Source organism: Geospiza fortis, unplaced genomic scaffold, assembly GCF_000277835.1.
Source record: "Geospiza fortis unplaced genomic scaffold, GeoFor_1.0 scaffold121, whole genome shotgun sequence".
In the NCBI taxonomy this organism is placed as follows: domain Eukaryota; kingdom Metazoa; phylum Chordata; class Aves; order Passeriformes; family Thraupidae; genus Geospiza; species Geospiza fortis.
Window position 1 is genome coordinate 2,719,661 of NW_005054346.1, and position 16,104 is coordinate 2,735,764.

The window sequence follows — 16,104 nt, forward strand, 5'->3', positions numbered from 1 at the left end:
GGAGCCCGGGCGGCTCGGGGGCTCCGTGCTGCGCCCCGCGGCCGTGGCGGCCCCCCCTATGGTGCGCGCCGAGGATGGCGGAGAGACGGCGCAGGTGAGTGCGGGACCGAGGCGCTCTGCGCTTTCTGCTCCCCTTCCCCTCCCGGGCAGTGCTGCCTTCCACGCCGCCGTCCCGAGCCCAGGTGCCCCCCCGCACTCCGGGATCCCGGCCAGGTGCTCCCCCCGCGCCCCGGGATCCCAGCCAGGTGCCGCCCCGCCCCTCAGCGCTGCTCTCGGCCTCCTTCCACCGCCCCGGCCTCGGCTGTCACTGCCCACCTCCCTTCCCCCTCCGGCACCCTCGCAGGTATCTCTTCTCTCGGACTTCTGGGCACCACCTCTCGGGTAAAAAATCCCGCCTTTCCCCTGGCAGCTGCTCTCACTTCTGTGCTTTCGTTCAGGTCGTCTTTGTTGTAGCTTACCTGGGCAGCTGCGTTTGTCAGTAACAACTAGGTTGTCTCCGCAGTAGCTTTCTGTGCTGGTTATTTTCCTTTTGCTGGAGTAACACTTCCTTTTCACCTCCCAAGTGGCTTTGGCACAGCCTTGGTGTAAGGATTGGGCCTGTTGATTCTTTCAGTATGTTCAATGCACCTACTTTTTATTGGCTGATACATTCTTTGACTGAAGATATCACAATCTAGCCTGAAATATTCCTGAGAGATCACGTTTTGCACAAGAGCTGTAGCAGCTGCCCTAGATGGCTTTCATACGTCTTTTGTTATATTGATACGAGAACGGGTGTGTCTTTGTTTTGTATTCAGAAGGTGGGTCTTGGAGAACTGTTTTGTCGCTATGGTTATTCCTGTCTTAAATCAGTTTCTGGAAAGTTATAAAGAAATGTAGGAGAAGGATTAGGATTGGGAAAGGAAAGGATACTTGGTGAGTTATCTATGGCATGTGGGGTTTGTTGTGAATGTATACTTTTCATGGAATTGGGGGTGGTTTTAAAGTTACACATATTAAAACTGCTTTTGCATTTTCCTCTGACATGGGGAAAATTATAAGAGAATATTTTTCTGCAAAGCTGCAACTAAAACAAGAAAACAATGCTTTGGTGTTGTAGTTGTGTAAGCTACAAAGGGCTTTGCTTGCAGAGCCTGACTGCTGAAGCTATCTGTTCTTGGCTCGGAGACAGCATGTTTCTTGGCACTCCTAATCAGCATTTTGTAGTTTAAGGGACTTTCACCTGTGGTATTACACACAGTAGTTTCATTTTTGTCAAGCTTTAGATTGTATTATCTCCCATGGCTGTGGAGTGCTTTGATTTCATGATTGAAAGTACAGCGGGTTGTGGATAGCAGAGGAAGGTTTGGTTAGAGATCGGTAGCCCGAGGCGGATGTTGTGTCAGTGTCTGATGATGGTATCTCCAAAACTAAATCATTGAAGCTATGAGTTTTCATGAAAGTGACTTCAAGACTTTTAATCTAGGTATGAAGTAAGGAGAAAGTGTGATTGTTTTGCACCAAATGATATTAAGTTTAATCTCACATTCATTTAATGTTAAACTTCTCTTGGTTGTTGTAGTTGCAAGCTTGATTTTTTTCTTTTAATAGTCCTCAACTCAGAATTGCAAGGACAGCTAGTGCAGATCTCACAAAATATGTACTTTATTGTCCCAGATGTCTTATTTGATGAAACTTGGTGGATGCCTTCCACTTTGGTGCGGTATTTTAGCAGTTTCATAACTGCAAAAGAATTGTCAAAGGAGCTATAACAACCCCACGTGTTTAAAAATCTCATCTTTTTAATTGAAAACTTAAAGTAGTAGTCCCAGTCATTAATCAGGATTTGATTTATAGTCTGTCATAGCACTGGTCTAAGCAAGACTCAGGACTAGGTGGTTGTGCAGGTGGAATGGAGGTGCAAGACAGGTTAGTGCCTGCTTGGCTGGCAGAGGCACCGGTGCAGCTGGAGAGCTCCCGGTGCAGGGCTCTGAACGCTGCTCTGGCACTGGAGCTCTCATCAGCGTCACTGCCGTGCACATGGAGCCCTTCTCTGCTCTTGGATCCCCGTGCACATGGAGCCCTTCTCTGCTTTTGGATCCCTGTGACTTTTCTCCTTACTGGAGACTGCTCACGAACCAGTTTGCTCTGCAGTGGGTGCGGGGGTCGTGTTGACAAAGGGCTTTACAAGAAGGCCTGATTTTAGTTATAAGTGAGCTGTATGGCCTGCTTGGTAGGAAATGGTATTATGAGAAGTGTATTTTGGTATTACAATCCTAAGATAGATCCCTGAAGTTTGTCAAATACCTGTGGACAAAAGAAAAAAGAGGAATTGGTAGGGAGGCAGAAAAAACTGTTAAGTTCTGTTTTTGTAAATCTTAAGCCACTTAATGCAAACCTCTTAAAGCATTTACAGCTCATTTTTTTTCTGAAAGTATGATGAAGAACTTGCTGTTGACCTTCCCACAAGTTTGTTGCCTTGTCTTTCAGCAACTCAGCAAAGTTTTAATTTGCTTATGTTTTACTGCTGCATCATCAAGCTAAGCAGGGCAAATGCTGATGTGGTGTAGGATGTAGAACCAAGTCTGCAGGAGTTGGGCACTTACTATCCTGTGGTAATGCTTTAGAATAAAGTATGTCCTCGGTGGCTGACAGGAACAGAGTTAATGGGAAATAACAAATAATGTGTAAGTGGTTAATCAGCGTGCTGTGCTGATCATTGCATGTTCTAGAAAATAATGGAGAGATCGTCCATTAAATCTGTTCTTGGGACACCAGCACAAGTTAATTTCATTACTGGGGAAGGGCTTTTTTATACTTTTGATTATAAAGTTGAAGTAATTCTCAAGGATGAGAAGAAATAATTTTTGTTTTGAACCTGAATTAATGATATTTTTATCATGATTTGTACCAATAATAAAATGGAGAAAAAATTGCCCTGTGAAACTGCTTTTAATTTAAGTGATGTATTTGGATGGGAGTCCCTTCTTTGTGCCTTTGGTATAATTAATGCAGGGGCACAGCAGCTCTTGTTGTTAGAGCTGGGTTTCCACATGTGTTTGAATTTATGCGAACATGAGTCACTGACACAGAAGTTTAAGCGATGATTCCATGAAGCACTTCCCCGTGCTGCCTGTTTGGAAGGCTTTGTTTATGCAGGCTGTGGAGTTCCGCGTTTCTCCAGTAGATGGAGCGGGTTCTACGCGGAGTCGCAGAGGTACCTGGCTGCTCTGCGCTTTGGGGCTCAGCACCGAGTCCCAAGTTATTTATTCTGGAACGTCTCTGTCTTCAAAGATTTGTATCTAATTCCTGTAACACCGAGGCAACGCTTTTAGTCAAGTCAGAAGCCCACGTAAAAAGTTCAGATTTACTTACTTAAAATTCTTGTTGCGTTTGTTGTTTCACTTATGGAGGTGGATCATGAATGTATTTTGCAGTCTAACAAACCACTCTATAAGCTCATTCATGTAAAATAAAGATGAAAAAGTGTATTAGAAATACATGAATCTTAAAAAGTAGTTTTTACTTCAAATTTAAGTCTTATCTTGGAAGAAGTTACCTGTCCAGTGTGTGGCCTTGATATTAAAATTAATTTGCTAATTTGACATGATGAGCTGCTAGAGGCAGACCTTGTGATCATGCAAATCCCATGTGTCATTTTAGAACAATATGTACAGATTGGAAAAAAGCTGCAAGTAATTAGAAAAAAAAGGTTTTTCAGAGGTAGTTTAAACTCTATGTTGATCTTCTTCACTCATCTGTTGTATTGTGCAGTGAGGAAGATGATGACTTTCAATATATGGATCATGACTATGAAGTACCACAGCAAAAAGGTTTGAAGAAGATATGTAGCAAGGTGAAATGGACCCGTGAAGAGGTAATACTTTTTTTTTGTTTTACTCTGATCCCTACCTGATCTTCTTAGCTCATGAAATATGTTATTATTTAGTATTGTATTGGGGTAGCATGTGAAATTTATTGGCTGAGGTTATGTCTTAACAGGATGAAAGGCTAAAGAAGCTGGTGGAACAAAATGGTACAGATGATTGGGCTTTCATTGCTAGTCATCTACAAGTAAGTTGAATTTCTGTTTCAGTTAAGTTTTCTTAATATTTATTTACTTTGGTCATACGTCTAGCTTGGAAATGAAGTGAAATAGACTCAGAAGCACATAATGAAAACTATTTTAGAGGATTCTTCTAAAACAGACTTGATCTAGCTCAGACCTTGAAGAACCTTATGGGGCCAGTCTTCAGTGATAGTCTGAAATGATCAAAAAAACCTTCTGTTCACACTTGCCATTTGTTTTCATTATGGAATACTGGTTCCATCACTCATGATGGCTATATCCACAATTCACAGGTTTCTTCTGAAGCAGTTAGGAGAGCGGGTTGCATCTGAAAGATTGGTTGAAAGGAGCGGGATTAATTTTTTAACTGCCATAGGCACGGGGGCATGTGTGTTTTATTTATTTATTTGTGTGTGTTTGTTGGGGTTTTTTGTTTGTTTGGGTTTGATTTTTTTCTTACAGTGATGACTGCTTCCCTGAGGTAATGGTAGAAAGTACCAACAACAACTAAAATTGATGGTGTTTGTTTCTCTTCTGAACAAATGTTATAAAATGCTTGCTATAGAGTATAAGGCTGAAATCGCTTCCTAGAAGTGATATTGGATATTGAAATATTAGAAAAAAAAAATGGCACCTCCTTCTACCTTTGAGGTTCTTACAATATTGTGTAGGATGACGTGGTTATATGAACTTCCACTGTAAGGTAAAAAAGGACTTGACTTCTAAATGATGAACAGCTATAACTTTGCATTGTTCTCATCATATTTTTGTGCAACTGTGATGCTCCTATTTTTTTTCCAAGTGGCAAAATATAGATATCAGGTAATAAACTCAAAGCTTCTTAATTTAAGTCATGTATAAGCAAATCCATATTCCTTACATGTACCTTATTCCCTTATAAAAATCAGTGAAATGAGTGGATGGCAGAGGAGAATCAAAAAGCTTTTATATGAAGATGTTTGAAAATACATTTGGTGATACTGATATGCAGGTGTAGTATGGAGTTGTGTTTAACAGATCTAACAGTTTAGTAAAAAATTCTCCCTCTGAAAAAAAAATGTTTCTGGAGACAAAAAACCTGTTGTTCAGCTGAGCCCAAGTGAGGTTGAAAAAACGTTCCCCAGTTATCATAGGAAATATGGATAATCAGGTGCCTGCTGCAGAATCATTGATGTTGGAAGGATTTTCTGCAGGTCATCTGGCTCACAGCCCCTGCTCAAGCAAGGTCAGGCTACCCAGGACAGGGTTTGGGTTTGATTATCTCCACGGATGGAGCCTGCACGGCCTTTTTAGGTGACCTATTGCAACAGCCAAATAATAGAGGCTGGCATAATTCACACTCACTCTGTTACTGATGGTCTTTTGCTAGGAGAGCAAAGTGTATCTTGAATTCTAAAGGCCCTCAAACTGCTTTTAAACCCTCATTTCTTTGCTGGACTAGGCACAGATAAACCTTCCCTCCATTCTGCCCAAAAAAAGTGAAGATGGCTTCAAGGTCACTCTCAAGAGTGAAAGTGTAGCTTGTAATCACTTTCGATTTTTTTTTTGTGGCTAAGGCAGACTGAAGCGATTATATTGTTTCATTCTATTTGCTTTGCTCTTCTCTCCAAATCATATTATGATTTCAGAGATGTCTAGAAGATAAAAGCACTAAAAGGCTACAACTTAAAATGTTTTTATCCAAATGGTAACAGCTATTTTATACCGAGTCTGTCTTTTACAGCTTCTCTTCAACAGGAAATGATCATGTTTTGTAAAAAACTGTAGTGTGCTTTTAATCATACAGTTACTACTTGTGATTAGCTTGAAGGGTCTGTGAACAGTGTAATGTCAGGTGTTAGTGTTCTGGGTGTTTTTTCTGGTCTTGCAGACTGCTACTGTAACTTCATCTTAGCATGGTAACGCCTTAACTTGGTAGACAAGACCAGGAAAACCTTGCAATTGGTACTTGCTATCCAACAGCTTGCTCTGAAGCAAGTAAATAATCGTGTCCCAGTGTTAAAAAAGTATGCTGTCCCAGGACAGGCTCTTAACCTGTATATTTCTAAGCACTTGACCAGCCCTTTCATATAGACAGTTTTTAGGAGGCTAAGTGAAAGTTACTTCTCTTTCATAACTGGGAACAATATTTCAAAAGATCCTTAGTGAAGCTACAGAAAAGCACCATCTGTCCTGACCAGCAAAAACAATGTTGTTTAATTAGTATATGTTAACTAAATTTGATCTAAATCTGTTTTCCTTAACACTCTAGTAAAGAGCTGAGAATACATTCATTTGAGATTTAGCAAAAAGTGTATTCTTTTATTTGAAAGGAAAAGTATTTCCTTAAAAAATTTCTCCCCTTATTTAAGTTATAGATAATGTCAAAAATAGATCAACCACAAAGTTCAGAGAAAGTGTGGAGTAATGAGGACAAATATAAATATAAATTTTTCTTTAAAGATGAGTAAGTTCTGAATTTGATAATCAAGTTAGTACATTGCAATAATTAAATTAGAGCTTCATGCAAGGTTGGTTTTTCTTCCAGAGAAGAGTTTTTTATAAGCAAATGGAATAAGAAATAATAAGGGAGAGTTTAACGATTATGCTTAGAACAAATTTCTAAATAAGTCTTTTAATTTGAAATAAGCTAATAATTCATGCTGGGATGTATTTACAGCTTTATATATTTGAGAGTATTAACAGCTACACTGCTCTTCTAAAACTGTTTCAGAATCGTTCAGATTTTCAGTGCCAGCATCGGTGGCAGAAGGTACTAAACCCAGAATTGATTAAAGGTCCCTGGACTAAAGAAGAAGATCAGAGGGTAACAAAAACTAATTGATACTCTGCTCTTTAATAAAATTGACATATGACTGCTAAGAATGTGTACTTTTTTTAAGTTCCATTTCCATGTAGTTGATGTCTGATTCATCTTGTGACATGGACGCTTTTATTACATTATGATGTGTGAGAAGAAAAAAATTCTCTCTTAAGTAGATGGAATGTTGGGTCTGCTCAAGCATTTAATTTCCCATTAGTGAAATTGCTGGCTGAATTACTCTAGCTTATCAAGTAGGGGGGGATCTCTTTGTAGCATTAAAGGTCAAAGGTCTCGTTTACATCTTTTGTTCCTCAAAACCACCAGACTTGAAGGGTTTGGGAATAAGGGAAATTATTTCATAACCTACTGTTACAACCCTGAGATCAGCTCATTTAGTTAGAGCATAGTGCTAATAATGCCAAAGTTGTGAGAGTGATCTCTGTATAGGCCATTAGACTTGATGATCCTTCTGGTTTCTTTTCAGCTCAGAATATTCTGTGAAACCATTTCTTTGTGTGAAGAAGCTATCAGTGGTTTAGTCTCCTTTTTCACCTCACTGTTGCTAATCCATACTGTAGCCTTTTGCCTGCACAACCTGGACTGCCTGGTAGCGAGATAGAAATACAGATTTCTTGTGGTATTTCAAATTGGTTTCTTGTTCCTACTGTTTAAAACTGTTCTAAGATGTTTTAAACTACTGTTTGCCAATTTATGAATATGGTCTTCCTAATCTATTTTTTTTTACAGTTCCCATTAGTCTTTTAAGAAAAAGCTTCTACTTTGTAAAAACTCCCAACCTCCATTCCATTTCTAGATGTAGAGGTGTGGGTCTTTTCTCATATGAATGTTGTTGAAAATAGTAAAATGAAATGTTTACCCATTTCTTTTTTGGCCTTTCCTAGTGTCAGCTTATGCAGTGGGTGATAGAAAGGAAACTTCCAAATGAATGTTTTCATTAGTATACACTTATATTCTAAATAAGGGAGAGAATTTGGAGTTAGTACTTTCTGATTTCTTGAAAAATCATTTTTAAACCCCCAAGTCACTGTGTGCCTCCTTAAGCCTACTATCAGTTGCCTATTAGAATGCTGTTCTAAAATGTGTGTTTATCAGTGTTCTCAGCCTTTGATTAGGTAAATTAGGTTTTGAAATTATAATGTGCTTTCATCTGTATTGCAGGTTATTGAATTAGTTCAGAAGTATGGTCCAAAGCGCTGGTCTCTAATTGCCAAACACCTGAAAGGAAGAATAGGCAAGCAATGCAGAGAAAGATGGCATAACCATCTCAATCCTGAGGTAAAAAAGTCTTCATGGACAGAAGAAGAGGACAGAATAATCTATGAAGCTCACAAGCGTTTGGGAAACCGATGGGCTGAAATAGCAAAACTGCTTCCTGGAAGGTGCTTTTCAACTCTATTTGTGTTAAATGTTGGAATGTGAAAAGTGCTCATCTCAGTACCCTTTCAAATCCTGTTAGTTAGAGAGCATCTGCTGAGACTTACTTCAAAATATAGTTATCTTGATAGATACTAAAAATCTTTCACATTTGACCTGTATTCTTAAAAAAATGTAAAACCCATAAAAAGAGCTCTAACCATTTGAAGGTGTCTTCAGATTCTCCCTGATCACTTAAAAACCCTCTATAATAGAGCTGAACTGAATTAACTGCAAGCAGTAGTAGAAAAGCAGTTTGATATCAAACTTGTTCTCAAAGTGCCTTCATTAATATGCATTTGATGGTGAGTTTCCTGGTTTAAGATCTGATTTTTATGTTTGTTTGTTTTTTGGGTTTTTTTTTTTTTTTTTTTTTTTGTGTAGCCGTTGTTGCACTGGACACTTGTGAAAGAAAATCTTAGTAACCTTCAAAAGTCCAGACTTAGGAGTCATGCATTGCAAAGTTAATTGGTTATCATGAAGTCTCTAAGTTAAGAATTAATTGTATGCATAGTTTGCGTTATATTTCTTTCAGTTTCACTTGATCTTTCTGATTTCTGTGGTTGTGGAAAACAAAATTGTAGTGTGTGATCAGTTTAATGAAATAATTTTACCTTGTACCATTAACTGAAATTCAGTGTTAAGCTGTCCCTTTCTGAATTCAGTTTATGTGTTCAAGAAGTGACTGTCTAGCTGCTTCCTGAGGTCTATCAGCATTTTCTACCTTGGTGTAATGAGGCATGTGTGCTTAAAAATTTTGTGTTTTGATGAAGTGCACAATCCACGGCTCACAATAAATGCTTTGGCGGAATGAGAAGAGAATGGGTTGCATCTAAATAGAATTTTGGAGAGGGAAGATGAGTTTGACAGAAGAATTCCTATTTACCAGCTTGTTTGTTGTCAATAAATCTGACACTCTTAGCTAAAGACTGCTAAAGATCATAGACCTAGAAGATCTGTAGAGTCCAACACTACTGGGATGAAAAAGGAGAATACTTCTTGGGGTGCCCTTAAATGAGAATGGGACTTTCAACCAATTTTTGTTACTGTGTACCTCTACCTAAGGCTAGGAATAATGATGCTAGTGTTTTAGACAGTAATGCAGTTATCGTCTACTCTTGCCTTAATGTTTGTTTAGTGTTTGGAGTGATTTCACCCTGCCTGTCAAAATGCCATGCCTGTTTTATCCTATCCACGATCAAGGGCATGAACAGGTAGTAGGATGTTCTTCCACAAAGCTGCACATAAAATGCAGAGTGGGGGTTGCAGGCTGTCAATTTTAGAAGGGATGTCTTCCAGTAGCAAACGTCAGCCAAAGTGCCTTTATTATGTTTTGGTACATCAAGGTGGTTTTCTTAGCTACCTGCACTGCAAATTTAAGGCAGGGGGTAAATAATATGTGTTCATTATATTATTCCAAGTATCTAAGAAAAAAGCCTTGGTTCTGACTGTAATCATGACAGGGAGCCTTTTTCCTTTTCTGCTTTTAATTTCTGACACACTTGAAGTTTAGTAGAAGGAAGCTCTAAAAAGAGTAGTTTTCTAGTTATTATGCCAAAACCCTACTGATTATAGAACTTTTGGTCTAAGCTGCTGGAGCTTTCTGAATTTGTGGCTTCAGGTTAACCTACTGTACAAACCCTGTCAATTGTCATATATTAAATTTTGAGATATGGAAACCAGTCACTGTTTTATGCTTTCTTTTTAGGACTGATAATTCAATTAAAAATCACTGGAATTCAACAATGCGAAGAAAGGTAGAACAGGAAGGATATTTGCAAAGTGTTATAAAATCTGAAAGTGCTAGTTCTGCTGAACTTCAGCCCCAACCTTGTCTGACTATGGAACACTTGCACACTCAGAATCAATTTTATGTGCCTGTTCAGACACATGTAAGTTCAAAATTTAAAACAATAAGTATTTCTCGGTTTCAAATAATTTATTTGGTTTGAAACAAGAGACACATCTGAAAGATTGAAGATCTGTTGAGTATTTTTGTGCTTTTATGGCAACTCAGGATTTGTAAACCATAAATAATTAATATATAATAAACTAGAGTTAATTTTATATCCTCATTTTCTTGAGGGTTTGTAAAATGTTTTATGTCTTTTTAGATTCCAGCATATCAGTATGCCTCACCAGAAGGCAGCTGTCTAGAACATGCTCCATCATCTTCCGACATAGTTCAGGTAAATTGTTAACAGCCTTCATAAGTTAAAGAGAATTTACTGCATAGTATTATTCAGTAAAATGAAAAGATGTGTGTCTTCAAAATGACTGTTAGTCTTTATCATTCACCTACATTTATATAGGTTCCCCTGTAAGTAAGTTTGCTAGTGTAGTTGGTAGTTGTATGTAGGAAAAATGAAGCTCTGTTTCTATATCCCAGATACATGAGGTTTGTGCTTATTTCTGACAGAAATATGGCTTAAAACATAGTCTACTTGTTAAATCTTGAGGCTAAATTGTGACCTATATTAGTATTACCTAGCTTATGAGAGGTTTATAGACAAGACTTTACTATTTACATCTATGTAATAAATATAACCCTATCCTGAAAAACTCAGCTTACTGTGACTTACACTTCTGGCTGTGCTTTTTTGTTCTCATTAGGTTTTATTTCTTTCTCACTGATAAACATCTTTCAATAAGTTGCCCTTCTGCAGCATTCTAAATCCTGAAGAATTAAGGAATTTTAAAACAAATAGAAATTGGATATATTATTTCCTTTTGCTTTTTTGGGCTCACTTGGAATATATCTGAAATTCCTCATGTGGTGCAGAATGAATATAGATCTTGGTTTCCAATATGACACCTAGGAAGAATTCTTGTTTATTTAGAATTAGTAAAAGAAGTAAAAGAAGACACAGGGAATAATACATAGATTTTTTTGTGTTAGATAGAGGAATTCTGTAGAACTCTCTACCTAACTTGAAGTTTCCCTGTGCAGGTCATCTGTTTCATTTTGCATTTTCTTCCCTGATAATGGTATAGGAATACAAGTCACAACAAAACCTCAACTGGCTTTTGACAGTCTGGATTCTCCTACACAGAAAAGTTTAAGATACTTTCTGCTCCTTGACGTACTCTCTAAACTGGTGATAGCATATATCCTCACCTATATTTATAGCAATAATGGAAGGTGTTAAGGTGGTTAAGAACAAACAAACCAATCGAAACCAATTAGTTAATTTTCTTTTCTGATAGTAGTGGTGGGATTGCTTGTATAAATACCATGTCAGCAAATGCTGATTTGAAGCACTTTCTCAAACACTTAGTGAGGATAAATAACACAGAATTGTAGAAGGAATGTGAAACCACAAACATATAAACAGTGTGCCAGCACTTGGTTCTATTAAAGATACAATATAGTGACTTTAGTTTAGAAGATGCTTTAGCACACAGATAACTAACAGTCCATATTAGAATCCAGTTAAAATACCACCTTACACACCACTTTAATATCAGATCCATCTCCTGGTAATTGGAGTTGTTTCAGTTGTGGGTGACTTCTGTACTACAAAATGGGATAAAACCTGAACAGTTCTGTTCCCTCTCTGTGTGGATTCCTTTTAAAAATACAGCTGTGTTATAATGCAGAATCTTTACTGTGAAGAGGTGGTGGAAGTGAAAAATAGTAATGGCTTCTTTCTTAAATTTTTCAGCAGCCATTTATTGATGATGATCCTGATAAAGAAAAGAAAATAAAGGAACTTGAATTGCTACTTATGTCAGCAGAGAATGAAATCAGAAGAAAACAAATGTCTTCTGTAAGGACTGTAAATTTCTCTAAATATTTGAATTTGCATTACTGAGGTTAATCCTCAGAAATTCAGTAACGGTTGTGTGGTTTAGTGTGGTGTTTTTTTCACCTGACCCTCTAAAATCAAACCTATGGCTGTTGCACTGGAAAACAAAAATCTGTATATTAGAACTGGGACAACTTATTTTTAGTGCAGTTTTCTAAACTGAAGATAGCAGCAGTATGACCAGCAATTTGGCTGTTCCTAAGACCCAGTGTTTTAGTATTTTTCAGGAGGTGACACATTTGATATCATTGCCATTCAATTTTATGGATCAGCAATGTTGATCCTCTGCTCAGTAGAGGTGAAAAATAATGGGTTTTGCCCCATTTGATTTCAAAATGTCCTGTAGATTATATTTTCCTCAAACTTCAGTGTGAGTGCTTGCGATACTTAATATCCACATTTGGACATGACAAACACTAAATAAATATGCAACACAATTTGTGTGTAAATTCAGTGGAATTTCCCTAATTCTGTAGAATTAGGGTGACTTGCAGATCGTGGTCACTGATTTCTTCAGAGGACTGTGCATATCAGACACCTAACTAACCCAATCATATTGATCACTAGTTTAGGTTACAGGTGAACTTCAGATTTTATGTGGTGGAGTTATTCCTGGCATTCTTTTGAAACAGTGCAGTTCTGCTTATCTAGTAGCATGTGGTTTGCTTCTAGATTTCCAGTGAAAATTAAAATTTGTTTCTTGGGTACTACGCAGTCTACTGAAGTGGGATAACCTTCTAGAAGTTTACTTAGCTGTTAATGCAAAAGGTACATTAAAAAACCCAGATCAAACAAGTAGTATTTCACACTCTAGAAACATTTTCTAATCTTAAAATGAGAAGTTCAGTGTTCTGTACTGAAGATGACTTCATATACTGGTGTTCAGGTACACAGGAAACTTGCATCAGAGATGGCTTCCAATGCAGCCCATAATTACCTATGTTGTGAGTGTGTATAAGATATGAATGTGAGGTAAGATAAAAATCTTACACAATTTGAGAATGTTGAGCATGTTAATGTAAAGAGAAGACTAATTTCTTTAATTGAAACAGATAATTAGTATTTGAAAATGCCAAAATGAATAGTTATGCTTAGTCTTTCCACACGATACTTTTTTCCCACCCTGCAGTCACATAATTGACTCTTTTCAGCCTCTAAGTTGAATAAGATTAACGTGTTTCTTCATATTTTTTTAGCAAGCTGGAAGCTTGTCTTGTTGGTCTGGAAATTTTATCATGGAGGATTGTATGCCTAATACACTAAGTAGCCTTGAGGAACAAACAAGTAATTTCTACAGCATGGATGAGACCCGCATCACACCTGTCCAGCAGAATTCACCACCTAAGTATTTGGGTGTAGAAGCAAATAGAATGTTAACACCTCTACAAACCATTCCAGAATTTGCAGAGGCACTAGATCTTATGGAAATCGTAAGTTTGTATTCCTTGTTAAAAATAAGTGTTTAATTAGGAATGTCAACTTATGCAATATGTGTAAAATACTCTTAAATTACCTTATTTTGTATTAGTCTATAATTTCTGCCTTCTCAACTGCTTCGTTGCCTGTTTTAAAAGAATTGTGTCTTAAAATATCCAGTGTTTTATGATTGTATGAAAGACACAGAGAAAATAATTCCGTATATGGCTTGTGGAGGTAGAGGGCTGATAGATTGGCTTGGACATTGTGAAGTAGTCTGGGATAAGCCTGCTTGTGTTTTGCACCCTACCCGTAGGATCCAGTAGCATGGAGCGATACGTGCTTTGAGCTCTCCGAGGCCGTTGTCTCCCCTGTCAAGCCGGCCCCAGTGAAACTGATGCGGCTCCAGCACAGCGACGGGGCTGCTGAGTGCCAGTATAACGTCGGCGTGATGCTCGATGGCAAAAACCACAGCAGCATCAGTGGGGATGAGGAAACAGTTTTTTCATCAACCTCAAACTTAAGCAAGTTCAGCAATCCACCTGCTATCCTGAGAAAGAAGAAGAGGTTGCGTGTTGGGCAGTCCCCAGTTCCTGAGCTGAACGACGGCTTGTGTAACGATGCTGTCAATGTGGCACTAAAGCGCACGCCAGTGAAAACACTACCGTTCTCTCCATCACAGGTGAGTGTGTTTGTAAATACTGCTAAAGGTGAAGACTCTGCTGGGTGGGTTATAAATTGTAATAGTTTCTTCCCTAGTAGTGCACTGTAGCCTAAATAAATACATCAAAAAACTTCTTAAAACATCTGCATAAGGGTAAATATATTAAAAATATACTCTATTTTGAAGACTAATGGGGAGGGCAGTAGCAGCAGGGGTAACCTGTGTCTCAGCTCAGACTTTCTCATGCAAATAATTGTTGATAGAGACCTTTTGTCTCTGTGACGTAATTAAGGAGTAGGGATTTTAAAAAGAAAATCAAGGTTTCAGCAATAAGTGTAAGTCAAGACTAGAGTATTGGGATTTATCAGTAAAAGTCTTTCAGATATATACATATAATTTGGGGGTTTTGCTGTTCAGCACAATGGTGAAATTTTGTCTTGTAAGGTTGCTTTTGGTTTTTTTCCTTCTTGTGCTTAGTTTTTCAACACTTGTTCTGGAAATGAACAATTTAACTTTGAAAATCCTGCATTTACATCGACTCCAGTCTGTGGGCAGAAAGTTCTTATTACGACTCCTTTACACAAGGAAATGACACCACAAGATCAAAAGGAAAATGTGGGGTAGGTTTATTTCATTAAACATCTGGTGGTGTTATTAAATTAAGTTTAATACACATGGGGTAATGCTATGGTGATCTCAGTGCTTTCAGATGCACGGTGGTGATATCTGTTGTGTAAATGAAGGTATTTTAAAATGTTTCTTAGATTAATTTTATTACATTGCTAATGATGAAATATTAAAATGTTAAAATGCATGTATGAATGCTTTTCTATTCTTGAATAGTTTTAGAAGTCCCACAATGAGAAGATCTCTTTTGGGTTCAACACCAAGAACACCAACTCCTTTTAAAAATGCTTTGGCTGCTCAGGAAAAAAAGTATGGTCCCCTCAGACTTATGGTATGTGATTATACTGTTTCTTTCCTTTGTTGAAGTCTAAATGCCCTCTTGGTTTTGAGATATTGTAAGCCTCAGTGTGATATTAAAAAGCATTTACTTATCCTAGAGAACAGCTAGAATGTGAATCAAAACTGCTTTGGATCTGGTTGTTAGACTTGTATCCTTCAGTATAGTACGAAGACATGGTCTTCTTGAATAGTAATTTAGTACATATAGTAATTTGATCCACAGTAATCTTAAATGCATCAGTTTCATGTTAGTGAGTTGTTTTGAATTTGCCTATCTTTGCTAAAACTGTATTTCTTACAAGGTGGCTGCATAAATGCCTGAAATTTTAATACTTTAGGATTCTATTTTTTCAAAAGAAAAATTATAACTCAGAAAATGAATGGGTATGGGTTCTCTAGCTGGGTAATGTAGTAAGAGCAAACTGCTGTAGATTAGTATGACTGACCGCATTATTTTAAACAACTTTGACATTTCACTTCAAAAACTGCATTATCTTTGAATCCTCTGGGCTATGTAAGAACTGAGTTGTTCTTTGATTTTGGTGCTTCTACAGCACTAGGACTGAACCTAGGTCTTTACCACAGTGTGATAATCTTGAGTGATGTTTGCAGTTTTCTTCATCCTAAATCCCAAAATTTTAGTATAGCAGTTCATGATACTCTGATTCAGCTGGCTGTCACACACTTTTTTTTGTTTTGTTGACCATGGATAATGTTACCTTTTTTTGTTAGTTTGTTCCAAATGAATTAAATTTTTGTTCTCTTCCTAGCCTAGCTAAGGTATGTTAATGCATAATAACTTTTGGAATTCAGGAGACATATGCTTTTCAAATTCTGAAAAGATTCCAGCCAATATATATTGACTGCTTCTTTTCTGCAAACACAGAAGGTAGCTCAGACTTTGCCACAGGGCTTGGCACCATCTGTGTTACCCTATAGATTCACAGTCCCTCACTATGCAAAT

The 16,104-nt window shown here is 37.7% G+C and overlaps 1 protein-coding gene across 3 annotated transcripts in view; it reads left to right on the top strand.

Annotated features, from left to right (window-relative positions):
* Positions 1-6: 6 nt before the first annotated feature.
* MYBL1 (MYB proto-oncogene like 1) overlaps positions 7-16,104 on the top strand; it is a 23,423-nt gene continuing 7,325 nt past the window's right edge. For 2 of the 3 annotated variants that reach the window (XM_005423038.2, XM_031058656.1), the window contains exons 1-12: positions 7-94; positions 3,754-3,856; positions 3,982-4,053; positions 6,762-6,854; positions 8,031-8,251; positions 9,994-10,177; positions 10,400-10,474; positions 11,951-12,055; positions 13,291-13,524; positions 13,827-14,192; positions 14,652-14,794; positions 15,018-15,132. In XM_005423038.2, coding sequence (XP_005423095.1) covers positions 75-94; positions 3,754-3,856; positions 3,982-4,053; positions 6,762-6,854; positions 8,031-8,251; positions 9,994-10,177; positions 10,400-10,474; positions 11,951-12,055; positions 13,291-13,524; positions 13,827-14,192; positions 14,652-14,794; positions 15,018-15,132 — 1,731 coding nt within the window. In that variant the 5' untranslated portion in view covers positions 7-74. The remainder of the gene's footprint in view (positions 95-3,753; positions 3,857-3,981; positions 4,054-6,761; positions 6,855-8,030; positions 8,252-9,993; positions 10,178-10,399; positions 10,475-11,950; positions 12,056-13,290; positions 13,525-13,826; positions 14,193-14,651; positions 14,795-15,017; positions 15,133-16,104) is intronic. The other variant, XM_031058655.1, reaches the window with a different exon arrangement.